General features: G+C 38.3%; 1 protein-coding gene across 4 annotated transcripts in view; it reads left to right on the top strand.

Annotated features, from left to right (window-relative positions):
- Positions 1-25,246, top strand: part of STK33 (serine/threonine kinase 33) — a 167,485-nt gene that overhangs the window by 101,076 nt on the left and 41,163 nt on the right. For all 4 annotated transcript variants that reach the window (XM_082628205.1, XM_082628204.1, XM_082628203.1 and 1 more), the window contains 6 exons: positions 894-1,007; positions 3,661-3,765; positions 8,755-8,893; positions 11,146-11,234; positions 13,342-13,426; positions 24,102-24,177. In XM_082628205.1, coding sequence (XP_082484331.1) covers positions 939-1,007; positions 3,661-3,765; positions 8,755-8,893; positions 11,146-11,234; positions 13,342-13,426; positions 24,102-24,177 — 563 coding nt within the window. In that variant the 5' untranslated portion in view covers positions 894-938. The remainder of the gene's footprint in view (positions 1-893; positions 1,008-3,660; positions 3,766-8,754; positions 8,894-11,145; positions 11,235-13,341; positions 13,427-24,101; positions 24,178-25,246) is intronic.

The raw sequence follows: 25,246 nt of genomic DNA, 5'->3' as shown, positions 1-25,246 counted from the left end.
ATTCTGTCTTTGTAAGCAGAAGTAAAACGATAAGCAGAAGGATCCTTTGTCTGGACAGTGTTACTGTGGATGGTTTTTTTTTTTTTTTACAGTGCTGATTTATATTAATATTTTGGTCATATATTCCTTTTCCTAAAACAAAAGGAAATAAAACAACAAAAGTGATTTTTTTTTTTTTTTTTCTTTTTGCGGTATGCGGGCCTCTCACTGTTGTGGCCTCTCCCGTTGCGGAGCACAGGCTCCGGATGCGCAGGCCCAGCGGCCATGGCTCACGGGCCCAGCCGCCCCGCGGCATATGGGATCCTCCCAGACCGGGGCACGAACCCGTATCCCCTGCATCGGCAGGCGGACTCTCAACCACTGCGCCACCAGGGAGGCCCCAAAAGTGATTTTTTTAATAGAAACAGTGAAGATAAAGAAAAAGGGTTACTTGTTAAACAGGAAAGCAGTTATTCAGTGGTTAATATGTGTTGATTTTATAGTGTAGCTCTCAGAGTTTGGTGATAAGTTTTTGGTTGAATGTATCTTATACACACACACATATATATTTGCATGTATGAATATTCCATTCCTCCTTTTTCTTATGAAGATATTTCATTAATATTGTAGTTTATAAGAGGTTCATTTTTTATGCTTTTCAAGTTTTTTACATTTCTTTGTAAGGATTTTTATGGTTTTCCTCTAAAGGATATTTAATAAAATTCATCAAAACTTATTTTGTTTAATTAAGATGTGTTAATTAATATTGAAGCAAATATGGGGTGTCTTCTATTTGATTTTACCCTGGAGCAGAATCACTCTTCCCTTGGGTGGATACCTGTCAGTATTATATGTTTATTTGTAATCCTGATGAATGGCAGAGAGAGATAAAGGAACTCATATTTTTTATCCAGGAAATCTATACCTTTGGAAGAATATTGGGACAAGGGAGCTTTGGAATGGTCATTGAAGCTATTGACAAAGAGACAGAAACTAAGTGGGCAATTAAAAAAGTGAGCAAAGAAAAGGTAAGGCATATCAGCAGCATCCTACTGAGGGCACAGTGCCAGTGCAGGGTGGGGTAGGCAGTACAATTTTTCACACTAACACAGCTGACCCTGAGGGCCAGGGCCCAGGCTGTTCCCCTGGAGAAATGTGGATATTTCTCTGGCCTTCTGGGACAGGACCAGTTCTTAAACTCAAGTAGACAGGTACTAAAAAGCAAATGAAAGGATTACCTAACATAACCAGCATAACCAAATATAGGTAAATTTTACCAGAGTGAGCTGAAGGTGAGGGCTGATCATCAGTATGTGTAGATGTAGGGCTGTGGGCTAGCGATGTCTTAGTGAGAAATGGGTCCCGGTAGTCTCTCCTGATGTGGCTCTGATATACTTTGTCCCTATCTTTGCCTTTCCTTTGATTCCCTATTTCCTCATTGGTAGCTAACTCTGTTTATTCATCCTACCTCCTCTTTCAGTTTGAACCACTTTTCCCCTGACTCTCTTCTGTACTGTTTACTTGTAATCACTGTATGTCTCATTAGATTTCACTGGAATGAAGAACAACTGGGCTTCTTTTTAAGGGAGAATCTAAGTCCTCAAGCTTTATATCTGATCGTTTCATCAACTTTAAAACACTTTCTATGCCCGAGGAAAAACAAAAGACAACATTAGGTGTTTTTCCCTTGGATTTGCGATGATAAATATTACACTTACAAAAGGAAATAGTAGGTTTTATGTATTCTTTAAAACAAGCCATAGGAAATTATATACCATTTCCCCCTAAAGTTTAATACAGTAACATTAAATCTTAATAAAGGGAGATCCAGAGCCCTTCTAGAAATCTTTAGAATTAACTAAATGAATTGTTGGGGCTTCCCTGGTGGCACAGTGGTTGAGAATCCGCCTGCCAATGCAGGGGTCATGGGTTCTATCCCTGGTCTGGGAAGATCCCACATGCCGCAGAGCAACTAAGCCCGTGCGCCACAACTACCGAGCCTGTGCTCTAGAGCCCGTGAGCCACGACTACTGAGCCCATGTGCTGCAACTACTGAAGCCCGCGTACCTAGAGCCCGTGCTCCACAACAAGAGAAGCCACCACAATGAGAAACCCATGCACCACAACGAAGAGTAGCCCCTGCTCGCCAGAACTAGAGAAAGCCTGCGTGCAGCAATGAAGACCCAACCCAGCCAAAAATAAATAAATAAAATAAATACATTTATTAAAAAGAAATAACTAAATGGGATGTTATTTCCTTTGCTCCTTTGATGTCAGATAGGGTTAGGGGTTAGGTTTTAGGGTTATATAGTCAGGATGCCTGTTTGCAACTTTAGGAATTCATTATCTTGCACATACATATTGATGCTGCAAGTTTTCAGGACACTAAGATAGTAAAATAAAGTTATATAGTCAATATGTGAATTGGACAGTATATTACTGCATTATATACAGGTCAAACCATTTGTGGAGGGAGGTAGGAAGAGGATTGAGATGGATATTGTGATAACTCTCCATATCTAGTCTGTATAGGAATTCACTCCTCACAATCACTATTTCTCTTGACCCTCTAGGATAACCTTAAACTGTGACTTTCATCCTCCATGGGTGAGGCGCAGAGGGTGGGCAGTTTCCTATCCCTCCTGAGATGGTAATGGTTGAAGGGTAAAGGTAATTGGAAGCAGGGATGACACTAGGAAAAATTTTAACTAGGTAAAATTTGCCTTATGATTAATCCCTTTCCAGTCCTTCAGGAACTATTACGTCTCTCCCAAACTTGGGGGGGGGCAGGGATTAGGGGTAAGGAGGGGGGAATAAGAACTTTATTATCCCTTTCAGGGATATTTTCATGTGAATGAGGACAATATTTATCCTTGAATAATGATGGTAATTTAGATATCAAGAGGGGTGATGACTGGGATGGTGGTAGTGGTGGTTAGGGTGGAGAAAGCCCTTCTGGAATTTCTTAGATGACATTGTAGACAGTGACTTACACCCTGAATGAAGGCCTGGTCAGGTGTGGTTAAGGGTTACATGTAAGGAGATAAATTGGAGTTAGGTTGGTATGAAGGCAAAATCTCCATCTCCATCTTGATCGAGCGTGCTCTCTCTCCTCTTTCTCTCAAATTTTTGAGGCTGGGGGACTAGGAAGTAATATAATGCAGGGCTAAGTGTAGGATCTCACTGCCTATTGTTTCTTTTGATATGTATATAAATAGAATCAAAACAAAACAACAATAAAACAAAAACATTTTATTTTAACAATTCTAACATTTAATGAGACAGATGCTTTATATACATTTTCTAATTGATGTCCCGGGAAAGTAGATTTTGCTTTTATTATGCTAACATCAAAGGATCAATACGATTTTGAAGAAATTCCAAAAAGCCTATTAAAAATTGCAATAATTTTGTGACATGACAGAGACCATGTTGTAGCTAATTTATAGAAACAGTCCAAGAAACATGTGGTTTGAGGCCAAATTATATATCTCTTAAAATTGGACAAAAGATAAGATGGGGCATACTTTAATCTTAACACATAGGGAAGTTGCATGTTATCTTTTGAAAAAGGAACTTCTAAAGAAAATGCAGGAAAAATATTAAATAACTTTAACTTTTATATTGAGGTATGCAGTAATGAAATTCGTATGTGAAATCTATGTTTCCTCATCATTGAAGGCTGGAAGCTCTGCTGTGAAGTTACTTGAACGGGAAGTGACCATCCTAAAAAGTGTGAAACATGAACACATTATACATCTAGAACAAGTATTTGAGACGCCTAAGGTAAAGCTTTGTCAGGTGCTGCATTTTGAAAATTGTTATTATTACAAAATGAACATCATTCCCTTGGGAAGTAATCCTTTTGGGACACAGTGGCTCATGTCCTTGGCATGAGTCTGTCACTGGAGATTGATGAGAGCATTCTGGAGGACTTTTTGTTGTTGATTTTATAGTTAGGTGTCTGATGATTAGATTGACGTCTTTAGTGAAATTTCTGGTGGCATGTTGAAAACAAATGTTTAAAATTGAAACAACCTCAGATATAACCCATTTGTGACCAGAGCTTCCTTAGAAGTGTCTTTCTTTTTGCTTTGGTCTTTGGTTCTCCATTAGAGTCTCTTGGAATATTGTCATAAGTTTGCAAGTCTAACTCCACAGTAGAGTTGGTATGGGCATATTTGGCACTATATAGAAGATATTTTGTCATCTGTGTCTTAAACTAATATGTTTAATCTTCCTTCTTTCCTAGATGTTTTCATTCTTTTCTTTCAATGCTTGTAATTTTCATTTAGAGTTGCTCTGAAGCCTGGGTTATTTGCCATTCTGCCTTCAAGTTGTTTATGCACATGGGCTTGGGTATTTCTCTGCTTGGAGGCAGTATGATACAGTGGTTAAGCATGTGGACTCTGGGGTCAGATTGCCTGTGCAATATCATCCTGGCTCCACCACTTATTAACTCTGAGACCATGGACAAGTTACTCAACCTCTCTATACCTGAGTTTCCTCATCTGTAAGATGGGTTTAATGATAGTATCAACCTCATTTGGTTGTTGAAGGATTAAACGGGAAAGCGAATATAAAGCATACATCTCATCGACTGTTAGCTATTGTTCTTTGTTTCCTTTGACAGTCTCTAAGGCAGCAATAGTCAACTTGCATTATGCATTATGCTTGATTCATTAGAAGTGCTTGATAAATGTTAGAGACCACAGTTACCTTTTATGGGAGCAGTATATGGCAGTGGTGCCAGAAGGCTTCTCTACCTTTTCAGTTTTAGAGTTGTGACTTACTTTATCCTCAAATCTGCTTAGAATAGTTTTGCTCTTTATCATCAGTTTTAACCAATTTGATTATGTTGTGCCTTGGTATAGTTGTCTTCATGTATCTTGGCTTGGGGTTCATGGAGCTTCTTGAATCTGTGAGCTTATGGTTTTCATCAAATTAAGGAACATCTTGGCGGTTATTTCTTCAAATATTTTTTCTGCCTTCTCCTACTTTTAGGACCTCAAGTACACATGAGATTGCCTGATATTGTACAAAGCTTACTGATGCTCTATTCATTTTTTTCCAATCTTTTTTCTCTCCCTGTTTAATTTAGCAGAGTTTCTATTGTGATATCTTCGGATTCAGTAATCTCTTTTTCTGTAACATCATATGTGCTGTTTATCCCTTCCAATGGAAATTTGATTTGGATCATTTTTCTATCTTCCATGTTTCTACTTAACATGCTATTTCCTTCTCCTTAAATATAGTTATAATAACCTTTAATGTCCTTTTCTATTAATTCTATCATATGTGCCATTTCTAGGTCAGTTTTAATTGATTGATTTTTTTCCCCCTTCATTATATGCCTGCTTCTTTATATGCCCGTTAATTTCTGATTGGGTGCTGGCTATTTTTTATATTCTTACAACTATTTTTGAGCTTTATTCTGGGACATAGTTAAGTTATTGGAAATAGTTTGATACTTTTCAAGCTTGCTTTAAGCTTTGTTAGGAGGCACCAGAGCAGCCTTTGGTCTAGGGCTAATTTATCCTAACTAATGAGGGAAGACCCTTTTGAGTATTCTACCCCATGAATAATGAGATTTTCCACTCTGGCTAATGGGAATACAAACCCTTCCTGGCCATGTGTAAGCGCCAGTGATTGTTCCTTCTGATCTTTTCACATGGTTCTTTTCCCAACTTTGGGTAGTTTCCTCATACATATGTGCTAGTTGGTACTTTGCTGAAGAGTCGAGGGGGGCTGTCTGCAAATCTATGGAGCTTTCTCTCCATAGATTTCTCCTCTTTGGTAATCTTCTCTGTGAACTTTAGTTGTCTTGGCCTTCAGGGACTCCCAGCACCATCTCCTCAGTTCATGTAGACTGCTGGGCTCTGTTTGGATTCCTTTTCCCTTCTCTGTGGCTTGGAAACTCTCTCCAGACAGTAAGCTAGGATAATCACGGGGCTGGCCTCATAGGTTTCCCCTCTCTTAGGGATCACTGCCCTATGCTGTCTGATGTCTAATGTCTGAAAATTGTTATTTTATGTATTTTGTCCATTTCTTAAGTTGTTTCAGGAGGGAGGGTAAGTCTGATCTGTTACTTCATCTTGGGCACAAGTGGGAGTCCAAATCTAGAATAATTTGAAGGCCAAAGAAACCATCATCTGTGATTGTCTTTTTTATGTATTGTTTGCCCTTGATTCACACAGGTCACATCTGACTCCCCATCTTCCCAACTCACACAAATGCCTAGACCTTCCGTTAAGCCATCTTAAGGATGAATGGAAATTGCTACCTGAAGGGTTAGGCTAAGGTAGTAATGCTGATCATGCAGTTTGACTATGTATGGTTTCTTGTGAGTCCAAATGTTCTCCAGGTCTACACAATTACTTTTAATAATTATAGAAAGAGTTGTAAACAACTACTGTTGATATACCTTCTATCAACATACATATTTTAAAATGACATCAATTTATATTGTAAGCACTGCTAATATAACTTTCCCTTCCAAATAGCTCACTTACCATTTCATTTCATGATCCCTACGGTGCTGTCAGTGGAAAAAATATGGCCTAGTTCAAAAGCTTATTTATGTGTTAGACTTTGCAGCATTCTGTGGTTACTTTTGAAATTCTAAACATCTTGAGGTTGAGTGAGTCAGAATTTTGACTATAGGAAGGAAGGTTGTTAGCCTTCTCCTGTATTTGTGCTTGCTGACTGAACACAGAAGTTGCAGTAGTAGTGGTAATAGAATAGGATCAGATTCCAGAATCGTAAAAACAGCAAGTGAAAATGTGGTATAGGATAGCATGGAGACACGGAGGGTAGTCTGTGTCTGAATAGCAGAGGTATGAAAAGGACATGCATTTTAGTTGACTGTGAATCTTTTTGACTTAGTAGATGACTTGGCTCTCCGAAAACCTAAGGGTGATCTTAATATGTGTGCACAGAAACAGCAAAAATGTGCCACATTTCATTTGTGGCTTTTTACGATTTATACCCAATTAGTCACTAAGTCCCACTATTTCTCCCTCCAGGTATTTTCACATCTTTTTCTTCTTCCTTCTTTTCTCCATTCTGTGCCTCACATCTACCCTCTTATAATCAGAGGTCAGTTTACGCAGCATGTGAGCCAGTGGCATGTGGCCTGTTTTTTTATGGCCCATAAGCCAGGTTTTTTACATTTTTAAATGGTTGGAAAAAACGTAAAAGAGTAATATTTCAAGACATGTTAAAATTATATGAAGCTAAATTTCCAAGTCCGTAAATAAAGTATTGTTGTATCGTTTATGGATGGTTTTATGCTGTAACAGCAGAGTTGAGTGGTTGCAAGAGATTGTATGTCCCTCAAAGCCAAGAATATTTACTACCTGGATCTGGCCTTTACAGAAAAAAGTTTGTTGAGCTCTGCTCCTCATTACTGTTAGAGTGTTCATTTAGAAATGCAGAATTGATAGTAGCACATACCTTTCCCCCCACTCCAGACATCAGCTTAAAAATCTTCAGTGGCGGGCTTCCCTGGTGGCGCAGTGGTTGAGAGTCCGCCTGCCGATGCAGGGGACACGGGTTCGTGCCCCGGTCCAGGAGGATTCCACATGCCACGGAGCGGCTGGGCCTGTGAGCTGTGGCTGCTGGGCCTGCGTGTCCGGAGCCTGTGCTCTGCAGCGGGCGGGGCCACAGCGGTGGGAGGCCCGTGTACCGCAAAAAAAAAAAAAAAAAAAAATCTTCAGTGGCTCCTTATTGCATATGGGGAAAAAAACCCAGCTCCTTTGTGTGACATCCAAGACTCCTTACAGGGCTTCCCTGGTGGCGCAGTGGTTGAGAGTCCGCCTGCCGATGCAGGGGACATGGGTTCGTGCCCCGGTCCGGGAAGATCCCACATGCCGCGGAGCGGCTGGGCCCGTGAGCCATGGCCCCTGAGCCTGCGTGTCCGGAGCCTGTGCTCCTCAACGGGAGAGACCACAACAGTGAGAGGCCCGCGTACCGCAAAAAAATAAATAAATAAATAAATAAATAAATAAATAAAATTGTTGACACTACAATATATAAAAAAAATAGCTAAAAAAAAAAAAAAAAAAAAGACTCCTTACAGCCTGACACCAACGTGTTCTTTCTGGCCTCACCCCTCACCATCTCAGTGTTCTCTGACTTACCAAACTCCCAGTGCTATTAACACTGAGATACTTGTTATTCTTTAACTGCCAGCGCTGGTTTCTTTCTTTCTTTCTTTCTTTTTTTTCTAGCCTTGCAGCGCTGGCATGCGGGGTCTTAGTTCCCGACCAGGGATAAAACCCATGCCCCCTGCAGTGGAAGGGCAGAGTCTTAACCACTGGACCACCAGGGAAGTCCCACCAGTGCTGTTTTGAGCTTTGGAGTCTGCAAATGCCATGTGCTATGCCTGTTCTTGCCCATATTCTCTACCCATAAATCCCTATTCAGTCATCCAGACGTGCCTGTATGTTGCCTCTTCAGTGAGCATTCTTTAGGCAAAGGCTCCCCTCCTCTGTAACCTCATCACATTTCGGGCATTCCTCTTCTGTTAGCCATTACCCCATGGTATTGTGATTATAGCTAAACTCTGAACTCCTTGAAGGTAAAGGCTATGTGTCTTATGCTTCCTTTTTCCTCTAGTATCCTGCATAGTATCTTGTACGTGATAGATAACAAATAGTTTTGTAATAGATCAATTGTAACCATATTTCTGCTATACATATACAGTATATAACATTTTAAAGATCCTCAACTAAATAATTTGTGCTGTCTCTCTTTTTAAATTTATAATGTCAGAAAATGTACCTTGTGATGGAGCTTTGTGAGGATGGAGAACTCAAAGAAATTCTGGATAGGAAAGGTCATTTCTCAGAGAATGAGACCAGGTGGATCATTCGAAGTCTCGCCTCAGCTATAGCCTATCTTCACAGTAAGGGTAAGAAGAGGACCATCCAGCTCACTGACTCATGAGCGCAGATACCACTTTTGTTTAAGGGCAATTGTATTCAGGGTTCATAGTCACAGAAATAATGCCTACTAATATGGAAGATTTTCTTTTAAAAATTAAAAAAATTTTTCCTTTTTAACTTTATAGATATATTTTAATTAGAAGCAAGGCAGGTATGCAATTACATTGTACACAGACAAGATGAAATTATGAATGTTTCTACAGAACAGTTTGAAAAGCTAATATTATCAAATCAAAAATAGAAAATCAATAATAAAAGTGAAATTTCTAAAAACACATATATTAATAATGTTAAAAATCTGTATATTCTAGGCATTTAAAATTTTTTTAGATTAATTATTAGAGCAGTTTTAGGTTCACAGCAAAATCGAGAAGTTACAGAGAGTCCCAGATACCTCTGCCCGTGCATGCACATCCTGCCCCATTATCAGCATCCCCCATCAGAGTGGTACATTTGCTACAATTGATGAACCTACATTGACACATCATTATCACCCCAAATCCATAGTTTGGATCCATAGAATCCAAAATTCTATGGATTTTGACAAATGTATAATGATACGTATCCACCAGTATAATACCATATGGGAATCATTTCACTACTTTAAAATCCACATTTAAATATTATTCTAATTCTTCTAATTGCTTTACTGTTCTTTGGTGTTATTGCTACTGTTTTTCCTCGTGCTCCTGCTTTTTTTTCTTCCATGTTAGTTTGGCTTACATGTGACTTTAGAAACTTCTCATTTTATAGATGAGAAAAAGCTTTGTTCCAGAGAGGTGAAGTGACATGGTTAGGTGTGGCAGAGCTGGTACTGGAACCCAGGGGTTCATTCAGCAGATATTTCTTGAGCACCTACAGCATTGTGGTTAGTTCTAGAGTTACAGAAGTTAAAAGACAAGGCACCTGCCCCTCAAGGAAATTGAGAGGCAGATGAGAGATGGAGTACAGAAAACAAACTGTAATGCAACATGATAATTTCTGAAAGCCATATAAAGTGCAAGGAGCATAGGTATATTAAGTGCCTCATTTAATTTGAAAGTCAGGGAAGAATTCACAGAGGAAGCAAAACTTGAGATGAGGAATACAAACTCAGATGAAAAGGGGAGGGCTTTCCAGGCAGAGGACAACAAGTTTTGCAAGGGCAGGAAACCAAAGGCTTAATAATTTGCTAATGTCGATTCTTCCACATTAAGCTGTAAATTCAGTATAATTTCAAACTAAATCTTAACAGGATTTTTCATGGAAGTTGATAAAGTTATTTTGAAATGGGTGAGAATAGTAAAGAAAACAATGAAAAAGAAGAACAGCGGAGGCAGCAGAGAGACTTGCCCTGCCAACTACTAAAACAAAGATAAATTAAAATTAAAATTTTGTGGTATTTATGTAAGAAGAGATAAGGAGAACAATAGAAACAATAAAAATTCCAACACAGGCTGGAACTGTGTAAGGGAACTGTAAATACTTAGGTATAATTGCCAGTCCAGGGCTCATTCAGCTTCATTTTTCCAGAAATTATGCCTATAACTTTTTAAGTTTAGGGAAATGATTGCTATGGATATGAACTGAATCAGTTATTTGTAAAGGAAATATTTGGTACATGAGAGTATTTGCTTGTACATAAAAGTCCTACCTGAGCTCTGACATGTTCAACTGGAGATTTTGTGTCTCAGGGGTTTTTGTTTTTAATTTTGAGGTATAGAGTAGGAAAGTGGTACTGATGTTGTAGAAAAATATACTGAAATAAGTGTAGTTTGTATACATGTTGCCAGGTTGCAGTATGTTAAATGTTTATACTGGCAATAACACATGCATAGAAGTAAAGAAGTAATCCTCTATTTGTAAAGAGCGAAGGACATGGGAAACCTTCCCAGGCTTGTAAGTACATGTGTCTCCCTCCTCCAGGGAATACCTAACCTTGGACAGGATCCTTTTCCACACTTACCAGGCCACTCGTCATGAAGAGCGGCCAGTGGAGCAGCAGGGGATTGGGGAGAGGTGAGGGAGCCAAAGAAAATGGCTCCTTAAGGTTAGAAACATGGAGAAAAGGCATTTGAATATCAGGGAATAGAAGAGGGCAGGATTACACCTGGCCCTCGTCAAATTTTTCAACAGTGGATGTTAACTGGTCAAGTATATTTATTTGTTCTATTTGTGTCCTCTCTAATTATTTTTTCATTATCCATTTCATTTGATTTGTTGTTTATTTTCTTGGTAGATATAGTACATAGAGATCTAAAACTGGAAAACATAATGGTTAAAAGCAGCTTTATTGATGCTAATGATGAAATGAACTTAAACATAAAGGTAAGATATTAGAAATGGTGGTAAGTATTTGCCTATAAACAGTTTGATAGCAAAGTGGCAAAGTGCATCCTCTTTTTAGATACATTTTGAAAGCTTTTAAACAGCCAAAACTAAGTGCTTGTGCTAAAAAAATTAAAATTTCACAAAAGAGGTTGTGACTGACAAGAATAATTTTACAAGTTAAGTGGTGCTATTGAATTTTTCTAAAGTACATATTCATTTGGATAGTTCTAAATCATTAGTTAATAGCAAACAAACAGATGCTCTGAATTCTAATTAATTTCAAAATTATGCCTAGTAATTTGATGTAAATGTGTTACAGATCTAGAGAAAAAGTGCACCTTGGCTGTGCCTTTGATACTAAATTAATGCTAAAGTCTGTATTTCTCATTTAAAAATAAAGTCTGTATTTCTCATTTAAAAATACCCAAATTTAATAATTTGGGTATTAATATTTATGTCCTAAGAAAAATTAATGTGCCAAGTATTTATTTTTGAAGACTTTATTCAAATTAAGTGTTCCTTAATGTCAAATAAATGATAGGATACATTATTTATCACTTAGCACTTTAAAAGTGGCTGCTTTCAAAATATATGAATGTGTTAATTTAGGAATAAAATGTTGTCTGTGAATAACTTGCTCTGTTGCATTTAAATAAGTTTAACAGCATTGTTGTTTTACCCAAGTAAAGTAAATGTTCTTAAATATTTCCACTGTAAACTTTACGAGAGCAGGAATTCTGTGTGTCTCATTCACTGTTGGTACCTGGAGTAGTGCCTGAAGCATAGTATGTGCTCAATTAATATTTGGTGCATAAAGGAACAAATGCTCTCCAAAGAACTGAATTGGCTCATGAAAGCTTTTATATATTTGATATCTGTATAAATTTTCTGTGGAGGAAGATATGTATCATAATGCTCCAAGTAGGATCATTGTGAACACTCCTGGAGAAATTTATTAATCTCTTTAGAAAAATAGTGATATCACATTGTTGATAGGAATATTTTCTTACTCCATGCGGTACTGGAAACTTTCCATTCAGTGTCTGTAGACCAAAAGCCTATCTTTGGTTGTGTGATCAATAAATGTGCCTGGGGCTTCCCTGGTGGTGCAGTGGTTGAGAGTCCGCCTGCCGATGCAGGGGATGCGAGTTCGTGCCCCAGTCTGGGAGGATCCCACATGCCGTGGAGCATCTGGGCCCGTGAGCCATGGCCGCTGAGCCTGCGCATCCGGAGCCTGTGCTCCGCAGCGGGAGAGGCCACAACAGTGAGAGGCCCACGTACCGCAATAAATAAATAAATAAATAAATAAATATGCCTGTTTTTCTGCTTTCAGCCCAAGGCTGTTCCAACTTGGGAGACAAGACCAAGGGCACGTACTGAATATTTAATAACCAAATGTTTAATGACCAAGATTTAGAACTGAGCAGAAAGCCTGCAGTTGCAGCAGTAGGCCTCCTATGTATTTGTAGCTATATTGTGGTTTTTTTTCCTCTTAATTTGCTTCTCGTAGTTTTTAATAGTGTAATAATTTTTTAAATTAATATATTCTAGAAACACAAAGGAAATAATAGTAAAGAAAAGATAGCATTTACTAGAGATAATGTTTTATAAATAATTATTAAAGGGGGGAGTTTCCTTGAGTGCTGACAAGGATAATGATTTGCATTTATAACAGCGCTTTAAACTGGAACATAGCTTGAGCATCAGAAAAATAGATGATAAATTTACTAAGGCCAGAATGTATTTTACAGTGAAAGAACTTTATAAAAATAACTTTTTTATTTGAAAAAAAGTTAAATGCTTTCTTGCAAGAACAACTTCCTATGTTGAACTGGTGAATTTAATTAGAAGGAATGAACAATCAACATCATGGGTGTTTTCTCAAGATTTGACAAACCAAGCTTCTCTTTACCAAGTTTCTTCTTCAAAAGGAGGGGTGGGTGGGGAGGGGAAGCAAGGTCCTTATTAGTAATACAGGTAAAGCCCCTCCGTCCTCAAGAATCCCTGAATTAAATGCAATACAATGCAGTGAAAGTCCTATTTGCAGAATGAGTGAATTCTGGGACTGGAACACAGGTAACTCCGTATGAGTTTCTTCTTGTAGGTGACTGATTTTGGTTTAGCGGTGAAGAAGCAAGGAAGGAGTGAAGCCATGCTGCAGACCACATGTGGGACACCTATCTATATGGGTAAGTTAGTAGACTTAAAATGATATTTTTTCTATATGAAAAAGTAGAACAACTAGTATGGATTAAAACTTGAGCAGTTCAATTTCACGTCATGACTTAATGGCCCTGATCAAGCTACCTTTTCTTAGGTCAAATAATTTTAGTTGTTTTAGCAGATTTCTCATAGTTCTTATCTTCAAAGATTATACTTTTCATTATTTCTCTGGGCTCTTCTTATAGCTCTTTATGTCTCTTAGGTTTAGGTCTCTTACACCCAAACTTAATTATTGTTTTATTAATTCATGCTAAAATCATGAGTATGTTTTGCTTCTTTCCATTTTTTATCCAATTTCATTGCCATCCAGTGGTTTTTCATAGAAAAACCTGAAGTATAATTTAAATACCATAAAAACGTACCATTCAGTGATTTTTTCATACATTCACAGAGTTGTGCAACATCCACAATCCAGTTTTAGAACAGTTCTACCCCCAAAAGTTGCCTCATGCCTGTTTGCTCTCAATCTCATTCCCATCCCAACCCCAGGTAACCACTAATCCTTATCTGTCTAGATTCGCTGTTTCTGGACATTTCATATAAATGGGATCATGCAATATGTAGGCTTATACACCTAGCTTCTTTCACATAGCATGATGTTTTTGAGGTACATCCCTGTTGCAGTCTGTTTCTTTATATTGCTGAACAGTTGTCCGTTGTATGTTGTTTATATATTTATTAGCTGATGGGCATGTCGATTGTTTCCAGCTTGGAGCTATTATGAATAATCCTGCTATGGACATTCGTGTACAAGTATTTTTTTTAAGATTTTTAAATTTTTTATTTATTTTATTTTATTTATTTTTGGCTATGTTGGGTCTTCGTTGCTGTGCATAGGCTTTCTCTAGTTGCAGCAAGGGGGGGGCTTCTTTTCGTTGCAGTGAGCAGGCTTCTCATTGCGTTGTCTTCTCTTGTTGCAGAGCATGGGCTCTAGGCGTGCGGGCTTCAGTAGTTGTGGCTCGCGGACTCAGTAGTTGTGGCTCGCAGGCTCTAGAGAACAGGCTCAGTAGTTGTGGCGCATGGGCTTAGTTGCTCCATGGCATGTGGGATTTTCCCAGACCAGGGCTCGAACCCGTGACCCCTGCACTGGCAGGCAGATTCTTAACCACTGTGCCACCAGGGAAGTCCCTCGTGTACAAGTTTTTATGTGGACATGTGGTTTCATTTTCCTTGGGTAGCTACCAAGGAGTGAAATTGCTGGGTCATATATTATTTATGTTTATACTTTGTAAGAAACTGCCAAGCAATTTTCCAAAGTGGCTCTAATATTTTACCTTTGTACTAGCAATGTATGAGAGTTCCAGTTTCTTCATATCCTTGCTAACTCTTTATATTATCTATCTTTTTAATTATAGCCATTCTAGTGGTTATAAAGTAGTATCTCGTTGTGCTTTTTAATTTGCATTACCTTAATGACCAATGATGTTGAGTATCTTTTCATGTACTTATTAGTCATTCATATATCTTCTCTGATGAAATGTCTATTCAAATCTGTACCTATTGAGATGATCATATATTTTTCTCTTTAAATTTATTAATGAAATAATTACATTAATAGATTTTTAAAATGTTGAACCATCCTTGTACTTTTGGATTAAACCCCACTTGGTTTAATGTACTGCCATATTCAATTTGTCACCACTTTATTTAGGAACTTTGAGTGTAGCTTTCTTTCTTTCAGCTGCCCTTGTCTTTTTTGATGTTAGGGTTATAATATCCTCATTTTAAAAATAAAATATTTTCACTTTTTGTATGCTCATGAACCACTTAAGCAATAGAAATTACCTGTTCATTAATTATTTGATGAAATTTCCCCTTAAAATTTTTTGGTCCTGATACCCTTTGGGGGATAAAGTTTCTATTATTAATTTATATTAGGTTATTCAAGTTTTTCACATCTTCTTGAGTCATTTTGATAATTTATGTTTTTCAGAAAATTTCAAAATATCCAGTGTAACATTTGCAAAAATGAATACTGTGTTCAATCACAGAGAAAACTCCTAAAAGTTGGAAACCTTTAAGTCACAATTACCTAGTATAATGAAGAAAGCCAGACAGAAAAACCAAAAGGCTAGATAAATTAACACACATTCACATGAGCATCAAACACATCCCAACCACCTAGAAAATTTAACCCCACCCCCACCCCCCTGGCAACCACCCATTTATTCTCTGTATCTATGAACCTGTGTCCATTTTGTATTATATTGTTTGTTTGTTTTGTTTTTTAGATTCCACATATAAGTAAGATCATACAGTATTTGTCTTTCTCTTTCTAGCTTATTTCACTTGGCATAATAACCTCAAGAACCATCCATGTTGTTGCAAATGGCAAGATTGAATTTTTTATGGCTGAGTAGTATTCTATTGTATATGTAAACCACATCTTCTTTATCCATTCGTCTATCAATGGGCACTTAGGTTGCTTCCATATCTTGGCTATTGTAAATAATGCTGTATTGAACATAGGGGTGCAGACATCTTTTCAAATTCTTGTTTTTTGGGGTTTTTTTCCAGAAAAATACCCAAAAGTGGAATTGCTGGATCGTATGGCAGTTTTATTTTTAACTGTTTGAAGAATCTTCATACTATCTTCCAGAGTGGCTGCACCAATTTCCATTCCTACCAACCAGTGCATGAGGGTTCGCTTTTCTCCACATCCTCACCAACATCTGCTACTTATTGTCTTTTTGTTGGTAGCCATTCTGACAGGTGGGAGGTGGTATCTCATTGTAGCTTTAATTTGCATTTCCCTGATGGTTAGAGATGTTGAGCACCTTTTCACGTGCCTGTTGGCCCTCTGTATGTCTTCTTTGGAAAATGTCTATTCAGGTCCTCTGCCCATTTTTAAATTGGGTTGTTTGGTTTTTTGATGTTGAGTTGTATGATTCTTGGTATATTTTGGTTATTAACCATTATCAGATGTATCATTTGCAAATATCTTTTCCCATTTAGCAGGTGGCCTTTTCATTTTGTTGATAGTTTCCTTCTCTGTGCAAAAGCTTTTTAATTTGTTGTAGTCCCATTTGCTTATTTTTGCTTTTGTTTCCCTTGCCTGAGGAGACACATCCAAAAAATATTGCTAAGACCTGTGTCAAAGAGCATACTGCCTATGTTTTCCTCTAGTGGGTTTATGGTTTCAGGTCTTACATTTAAGTCTTTTATCAATTTTGAGATTATTTAAATTGTATATGGTATGAGCAACTAGTCCATTTTGAGTCTTTTGCATGTAGCTGTCCAGTTTTCCCAGCATCATTTATTGAAGAGGCTGTCATTTCTCCATTGTATATTCTCGCCTCCTTTGTCATAGATTAATTGACCATATAAGTGTGGGTTCATTTCTGGCTCTCTATTGTGCTCCATTGATCTATGTGTCTGTTTTTGTGCCAGTACCATACTGTTTTGATTACTGTCACTTTGTATTATAGTTTGAAATCAAGCAACATGATATCTCCAGCTCTGTTCTTTCTCAATATTATTTTGGCTATTCAAGAGGGTCTTTTGTGTTTCCATACAAATTTTAGAATTATTTGTTCTAGTCTGTGAAAAATACCATTGTTATTTTGGTGAGGATTGCACTGAATCTCTAGATTGCCTTGGGCAGTATGTTCATTTAAATAATACTAATTCTTCCAGTCCATGAGCATGGCATATCTTTCCATTTGTGTCATCTTCAATTTCTTTCATCATTGTCCTGTAGTTTTCTGAGCACAGGTCTTTTACCTCCTTAGTTAGATTTGTTCCTAGGTATTTTATTCTTTTTGATGCAATTGTAAATGGGATTGTTGTCTTTTTTTTAAATTGATGTATAGTTGATTTACAATGTTGTGTTAATTTCTGCTGTACAGCAAAGTGATTCAGTTATACATATGTATACATTCTTTTTTATATTGTTTCCTTTATAGTTTATCATGGGATATTGAATATAGTTCCCTATGCTATGCAGTAGGACCTTGTTGTTTATTCATTCTATATATAATAGTTTGCATCTACTAACCCCAAACTCCCAATCCACCCCTCCCCTACTCCCCTTCCCTCTTGGAAACCACAAGTCTCTTCTCTATGTCTGTGAGTCTGTTTCTGTTTTGTAGATAGGTTCATTTGTGTCATATTTTAGATTCCATATATAGGTGATATCATATGGTTTTTGTCTTTCTCTTTCTGACTTACTTCACTTAGTATGATAGTCTCTAAGTCCATCCATATTGCGGCAAATGGCATTATTTCATTCTTTTTTTACTGCTGATAGTACTTCATTGTATATATGTATGACATCTTCTTTATGCATTCATCTGTCAATGGGCATTTAGGTTGTTTCCATGTCTTTGCTATTGTGAATAGTGCTAGTATGAACGTAGGGGTGCATATAGCCTTTTGAATTAGAGTTTTGTCCAGATATATGCCTGGCAGTAGGATTGCTGGATCATATGGTAGCTCTATTTTTAGTTTTTTGAGAAACCTACATACTGTTTTCCATACTGGCTACACCAATTTACATTCCCATTAACAATGTAGGAGGGTTCCTTTTTCTCCACACCCTCTCCAGCATTTGTTATTTGTAGACTTTTTAATGATGGTCATTCTGACCTGTGTGAGGTGGTACCTCATTGTAGTTTTGATTTGCATTTCTCTAATAATCAACGATGTTGAGCATCTTTTCATATGCCTGTTGGCCGTCTGTCTCTCTTCTTTGGAGAAATGTCTATTTAGGTCTTCTGTCCATTTTTTGATTGGGTTGTTTGTTTTTTTGTTGTTGTGTTGTATAAGCTGTTTGTATATTTTGGAAATTAAGCCCTTGTTGGTCGCATCATTTGCAAATATTTTCTCCCAGTCTGTAGGTTATCTTTTCATTTTGTTTATGGTTTCCTTTGCTGTACAGAAGCTTGTAAGTTTGATTAGGTCCCACTTGTTTATTTTTGCTTTTATTTCTATTGCCTTGGCAGACTGACTTAAGAACAGTTTGGTATGATTTATGTTAGAGAATGTCTTGCCTATGTTCTCTTCTAGGAGTTTTATGGTAACATGTCTTATATTTGAGTCTTCAAGCCATTTTGAGTTTATTTTTGTGTGTGGTGTGAGGGTGTGTTCTAACTTCATTGATTTACATGTGGCTGTCCAACTTTCCCAACACCACTTGTTGAAGAGACTGTCTTCTTTCCATTGTACATTCTTGCCTCCTTTGTCAAAGATTAATTGACTTTAGGTGTGTAGGTTTATTTCTGGGCTCACTATTCTGTTCCATTGATCCATATGTGGGATTGTTTTCTTAATTTCTCTTTCTGATAATTTGTTGTTAGTGTATAGCAATGCAATAAATATCTAAATATTCTATATCCTGCAACTTTACTAAATTCATTTATTCTAATAGTTCTTTGTTGGCATTTTTAGGATTTTCTGTATACAGTATCATGTCATCTGCAAACAGTGATGGCTTTAGTTCTTCCTTTCCAATTTGGATTCCTTTTATTTCTTTTTCTTATCTGATGGCCATGGCTAGGACTTCCAATACTATATTGAATAAAAGTGGTGAGAGTGGACATCCTTGTCTTGTTCCTGCTCTTAGAGGATATGCTTTCAGCTTTTTACCATTGAATATGATGTTCACTGTGGGTTTGTCATTATGGCCTTTATTATATTGAGGTATGTTCCCTCTATACCCACCTTCTGGAGAGTTTTTGTCATAAATGGATGTTGAATTTTGTCAAAAGCTTTTTCTGCATCTATTAGGATGATCATATGGTTTTTACCCTTCAGTTTGTTAATGTGGTGTATCACATTGATTGATTTGAAGATATTGAACCATCCTTGAGTTCCTGGATTAAATATCACTTACTCATGGTATATGATTCTTTTAATGTATTATTGAATTTGGTTTGCTAAGATTTTGTTGAGGATTTTTTACATCTGGTTCATCAGGGATATTGGCCTATAATTTTCTTTTTTGTGGTATCTTTACCTGGTTTTGATAGCAGAATGACACTGGCCTTGTAGAATAAGTTTGGAAATCCTCCTTCCTCTTCAGCTTTTTGGAATAGCTTAATAAGGATAGATGTTAATTCTTCTTAAGTGTTTTATAGAATTTACCTGTGAAGCTATCTGGTCTTGGACTTTTGTTTGTTGGGAATTTTTAAATTACTGATCCAATTTTATTACTGGTAATTGGACTCTTCATATTTTCTATTTCTTCCTGATTCAGTCTTGGGAGATTGTACATTTCAAGGAATTTATCTGTTCCTTCTAAATTGTCCATTTTATTGTTATATAATTGTTCATAGTAATCTCTTACGATACTTCGTATTTCTGTGGTGTTGGTTGTAACTTCTCTTTCATTCTGATTTTATTTGTGTCTTCTATCTTTTTTCTTGATGAGTCTTGCTAAAGGTTTATCAATTTTATCTTTTTAAAGAACTAGCTCTTAGTTTTGTTGTTCTTTTCTATATCTTTTTAGTCTCTTTCTTTTATTTCCAATCTGATCTTTACTTTTTCTTCCTTCTACTAATTTTGGGTTTTGTTTGTTCTTCTTTTTCTAGTTCCTTTAGGGGTAAGGCTAGATTGTTTATTTGAGGATTTTCTTGTTTCCTGAGGTAAGGCTTGTGTCTCCGTAAACTTCCCTCTTAGAACTACTTTTGCTGTGTCCCACAGATTTTTTTTTTTTTTTTTTTTTTTTTTTTGCAGTACGCGGGCCTCTCACTGTTGTGGCCTCTCCCATTGTGGAGCACAGGCTCCGGATGCGCAGGCTCAGTGGCCATGGCTCAGGGGCCTAGCCACTCTGTGGCATGTGGGATCTTCCCAGACCGAGGCATGAACCTGTGTCCCCTGCATTGGCAGGTGGACTCTCAACCACTGTGCCACCAGGGAAGCCCCCCACAGATTTTAGATCATTGTATTTCCATTTTTATTTCTCTTTAGGTATTTTTGATTTCCTCTTTGACTTATTCAATGGCCCACTGGTTGTTTAGTAGTATATTATTTAGACTTCATGTGTTTGTGCTTTTTGCAGGTTTTTTTTTTTTTTCATTTTGCCCAATTCTCTGTGTCTATTTCTATGTATTAGGTATGTTGGTTGCATTTTCTGATCTTGGAGAAGTGGCCTTCTATAGGAGATGTCCTGTGGGGCCCAGCAGCATGCTCCCCTCTGGTCACTGGAGCTATATGTTCTCAGGGCAACTCCTATGTGGGCTGCATGCACCCTTCTGCTGTGGTGGGGCTGACTACTGTGAGCACACTGGTAGGTGGGACTGGCCTCCAGCCTGGTTGGCTTTGAGGCTGTGTCACGTCCAGTGGCTCTGGGCCTGCTAGAAGGTGGGGTAGGCTTACTGCAGGGTTAACTACATGAGGCTGCTGCTGGCCTGCTGGTGGGCAAGGTTGGGTTCCCACATGGCGTCTGAATGGTATGGGGGGCTTAGTGCTGGTGTAAGTCTGCTGGTGGGTGGGCCAGGTCTTGGCAGCTGTCTACCAGGGGGTGTGGGGCTGGTGTGTGCCCGCTGGTGGGTGGGGCAGGTCCCAGCGCTAATAAGCTAGGGAGAGGCATCTCACGTGTTACAATGAACTCCCCAAAATGGCTGCTGCCAGTCCCCAGGGGGAGTCCTAGTTTCTCCCTCCCTCTCTGGGAGGTTTTTCAAGATCAGCAAGTGGATCTGACCCATTTTCAAAGTACTGCCTCTGAGCTGGGATTCAGAGTGGGTGAGATTTTGCATGCACCCTTGAAGAGTGGAGTCTCTTGTTTACTGTAGCGCTCCAGCTCTCCCAGACATAAGCCCTGCTGGTTTTCAGAGGGAGACGTTCTGGGGGCTTTGTATTCCTGGTGCAGGACCCCCTGGGCTGGGGAGCCTGATGTGGGACCAAGAGCCCTCACTCCCTGGGGAGGACCTCAAGACTGAGACATTCCTCCTGTTTGTGGCTCACCGATCTGAGAGCGTAGGTCCTAACTCTACTGTGTCTGCACCCCTCCTATCCATCTTCTTGTAGTTCCTACTTATGTCTTTAGTTGTGGAAATTGTTTTTTGCTGGTTTTCAGGTCATTCCTATAGACAGTTGCTCTGTAAGTGGTGGTAATTTTGCTGTATCTGTGGAAGTTCACGGTCTTCCTGCTCTGCCATCTCGGCCACCCAGTCAGTATTGTTAATTTAATCTTGCTTCCTTCCTCTGTTGATTTCTAAGAGAGTTATTAAAGTCACTCACCAGCGTAGGGCTTTGATAGATTCTTTTTGTACTTTTAGTAGATTTCTTTAAAATATACTTTATTGAAACATAGTTTACATATAATAAAATGCACAGATTTTAAGTGTAAAGTTTAATGAGTTTTGACAAATACATATACTTGTACAATTACCACCCCAATGAATATATAGAACATTTCCATCACCCCAGAAATTTCCTTTGTGTCCCTCTCAGTCGATTCCTCACCCAGACCCCAGCAACCACTGATGATTTCCATTACCTTAGTTTAGTTTTGCTTGTCTAGAATTTATATAAATTGAATCATGAGTATATATTCTTTTGTGTCTGTCTTCTTCTGTTCCATGTAATGATTTTGAGACTTACCCGTGTTGTTATATCAGTAGTTTATTCATTTTTATGGCTGAGCAGTATACCTAGTTCATTGTTTTTTTTGTCTACTTGATGCATAAAGCTTCTAAATTGTTTTATCTTATTTGGGAAGAGGCTACTTTAGATTCTGTTCATATCCTCCTGTTGGCAAAAGACATCTGGTCTGTAGTTACATGGGGACAATATATCCAAGCACCCTGAGTTTTATGCCTGCTTATTAGTTGTCTGCACTGTGAGACAAGTGAGAGAACACGAGAGAAGGCAGATGGTTTGTGGAGCTTTGCTGACTTCCTAAATGGCTTCTTGGCCCAGCCAGTCTGGCCTTTGCCTCCCTGTGAGAGCTGCGATGACAGTGCAAGTAGAAATGCCCCTGATAATTAAGGTGACTCCGAAAGAGGGAGTGAGGGCTCCAAATTCTGGGCCCCTGCTATGTGATGCACCTACATGGAGATCTGTCAGGGAATTGGATCACGGAATCTGCCCTTGTCGTAGACGTGCAGCCATAGGGCAACTTCAGCTTTAATGATTCCATATTTTAAAAGTTTAAGTAGAGTTAAAGAATACAAGTAATTGCTTAAAGGAAAATATTAACTAGTTAATTTTCAGTGATTTGGAGAAGAATTATTCAGTTTGTTAATTATCTACAGTTGAGCCTGTTCTCTTTTTTTTTTTTTTTTGTGGTACGTGGGCCTCTCACTGCTGTGGCCTCTCCCATTGCGGAGCACAGGCTCCAGACGCGCAGGCTCAGCAGCCATGGCTCACGGGCCCAGCTGCTCCATGGCATGTGGGATCCTCCCGGACCGGGGCACGAACCCACATCCCCTGCATCAGCAGGCGGACCCTCAACCACTGCGCCACCAGGGAAGCCCTGTTCTCTTTCTTCTGTTTACCTTTTAACTCCTTTGTTCTTGCTCTTTAGTTCCTTTAACAATAGGCAGAGGAAATGAAATTTCATTTGCTTTTAGTAGTTATAAAAGCTGTGTGTGTGTTGGGGGGGGTGATTGAAACTGTTTTCTAAATTAAAAGCACCTTTTACATGGGAGGCGCTGTGTAATGGTGTTGCTTTAGGTGAGTCGCTTCATATGTGTACCTGAACCTTAATTTCTTCGCTGGCAGAGTAAGTCGTGGCTACATACCCGTCTCACATGATTCTTAACATAATTTATACAAATAACATCATCTATACGAAAGTACTTTGTAAATTTTAAAGTTCTATTCAAGTACACGCAGTTGACCCTTGAATGATGCAGGGGTGGATCCACGTATAACTTACAGTCGGACCTGTGTGGTGCTACCTAGCTGTAGAATTATAATAGACATATTCCTGGAATATCATATGTGACTTTTTAGAAAGCCAGCCATTATAAAAAATCTAATCATTAAAAAATGTGCTACCTCAAAGTAAAAAAAAAAGTTCTACTTTGAGAAGATAGTTTAAAGGAACCCTATTGTGGACACATTGTAAGTAAGTAGCCCAGAGTTGGGGAGTCAGGAGTGCCTGCATCCTAGTCATCATCCTGGGACTAATTGGCTTTTTGATCAAGTTATGTTATAAGAGCTCTCTGTCTTAGTTTTCTCATTTAGAAAATGTGGAAGATAATCATACTGTCATAGGAGTGCTATGATGTTATTATTACTACTGTTATTTTACTGAAGTGATTAATAACTGTTTATCTTAGTTTCTCTGTAAATCCAGATTTCTACACATTGGGCTTGTTTTAAATTGTATCTACTTAAGGTATGTTTTCAATTCTATTTTTGGCAAAGAACTGAGTTATTGTTGTCTTCTACTATAACTACACAATCTTTGCAAAATCATTTCTTAACAATTTGAAAGAGATGAAGAGTTGTGCATTTAGCTATACAGTGTGTGCCATTGTTCCATTAGAAGCTAAATAACAGGGGTGAGGATACAGCGACATCAATTGTTAAGGCCTGTACATTATTCACTTAACATCTGCTGTTGGTTCTCTTTTTCCCTGTGGGGGAATAAACTACAGCACATCAGCACATTTTTCATGCTTTGTGTTTAAGCATTTAAAAGTCATTTATTGTATTATTAATATTATTTTATTTCTGCTTGTTTGGCAGCCCCTGAAGTTATCAATGCCCACGACTATAGCCAGCAGTGTGACATTTGGAGCATAGGTGTCATAATGTACATTTTGTAAGTACCCTGCTAAATGTACAACTTAAAATGAATGGATGATCCCTAACAGTAGAATTACATAGACTTTAAATTAAAACTAAACAATATAATTTTAAGAAAGTGACTAAAGAAACAGTTGGGAAGTCATTCTAAAAGGTGTCTTATTAGTTGTCAGGTACATCCATTGGGTATTTTTTTAATACGATCAATTTATAACTTTCAGCTTTGCTTTTCGTTGATCTATAAATGCTACAATGCACTGTATGATCTGAGCAACATGAAAAACTTGCCTCAGCACCTCCCTGATCCTTTGCTACAAAACAAAAGATTCTTTGTATTTTCTCAAGAGATTCACTTATAGAGCGTCAGGTAGAGGGAGGTCCTGGGACCTGGCACTAGAGCCACCTGATGGACAGGGCACGTGTGAGGAGCGGGCAGTAACCAGATAAAGGTTCAGCCCAGGGTCCAGGGAGTATTCTGTTGTTTCTACTTCTCTTCATGCTACTGAAAATGTTGGCCTTTCTTGCTCTCTCTTCTATCTCACTCTCAAGATTCAGTCAAACCCCATGGCCTGTATTTTTCCTTTGAAGTGTCCTCACCTATTATTTCATTTCTCTTCACTTGTATCATTTCTCCTTACGATCCCTTTCTAGAAGATCACAGTGTCTTTCTGTCGGTTTTCCTGCCTCGGGTTCATCCTTCACACAGTTGTCAGAGTTGTCTTTCTAAATCACAAATCTGATTTTACTACTTTCCTGATTAACAACCTCTGATAATTCTCCCTTGCTGTAGAAAAATCTCAGAGCATCCCCGCATGGCCTAACACAAAGCTTCCACTGCCTGGCTCCAGAGTGCCTTTCTAATCTTGGTCTGCATATGTGTTCCCACTCACTTACCCTGTGCCGGTGGCCACTCTAGGCTACTCCTTATGACTCAGGCACCTTGTATTGCATGCTTCTGGGTCTTTGCTCATGCAGTTCATTCTGCCTAGATGTTCTGTTTTCTTCTCTACTAACCTCTTTCCTGGGTGTGTCCAGCTCACACAGTAAAGCCTTCTATTTCCCTAAGTTCTACTCTACCCCAGCAG

The sequence above is a fragment of the Mesoplodon mirus genome, assembly GCF_964341445.2.
Source record: "Mesoplodon mirus genome assembly, chromosome: 7".
NCBI classification, from domain to species: Eukaryota; Metazoa; Chordata; class Mammalia; order Artiodactyla; family Ziphiidae; genus Mesoplodon; species Mesoplodon mirus.
Note: the sequence above shows the minus strand (reverse complement) of the source record. Positions and strands in the feature narration are given on the sequence as shown.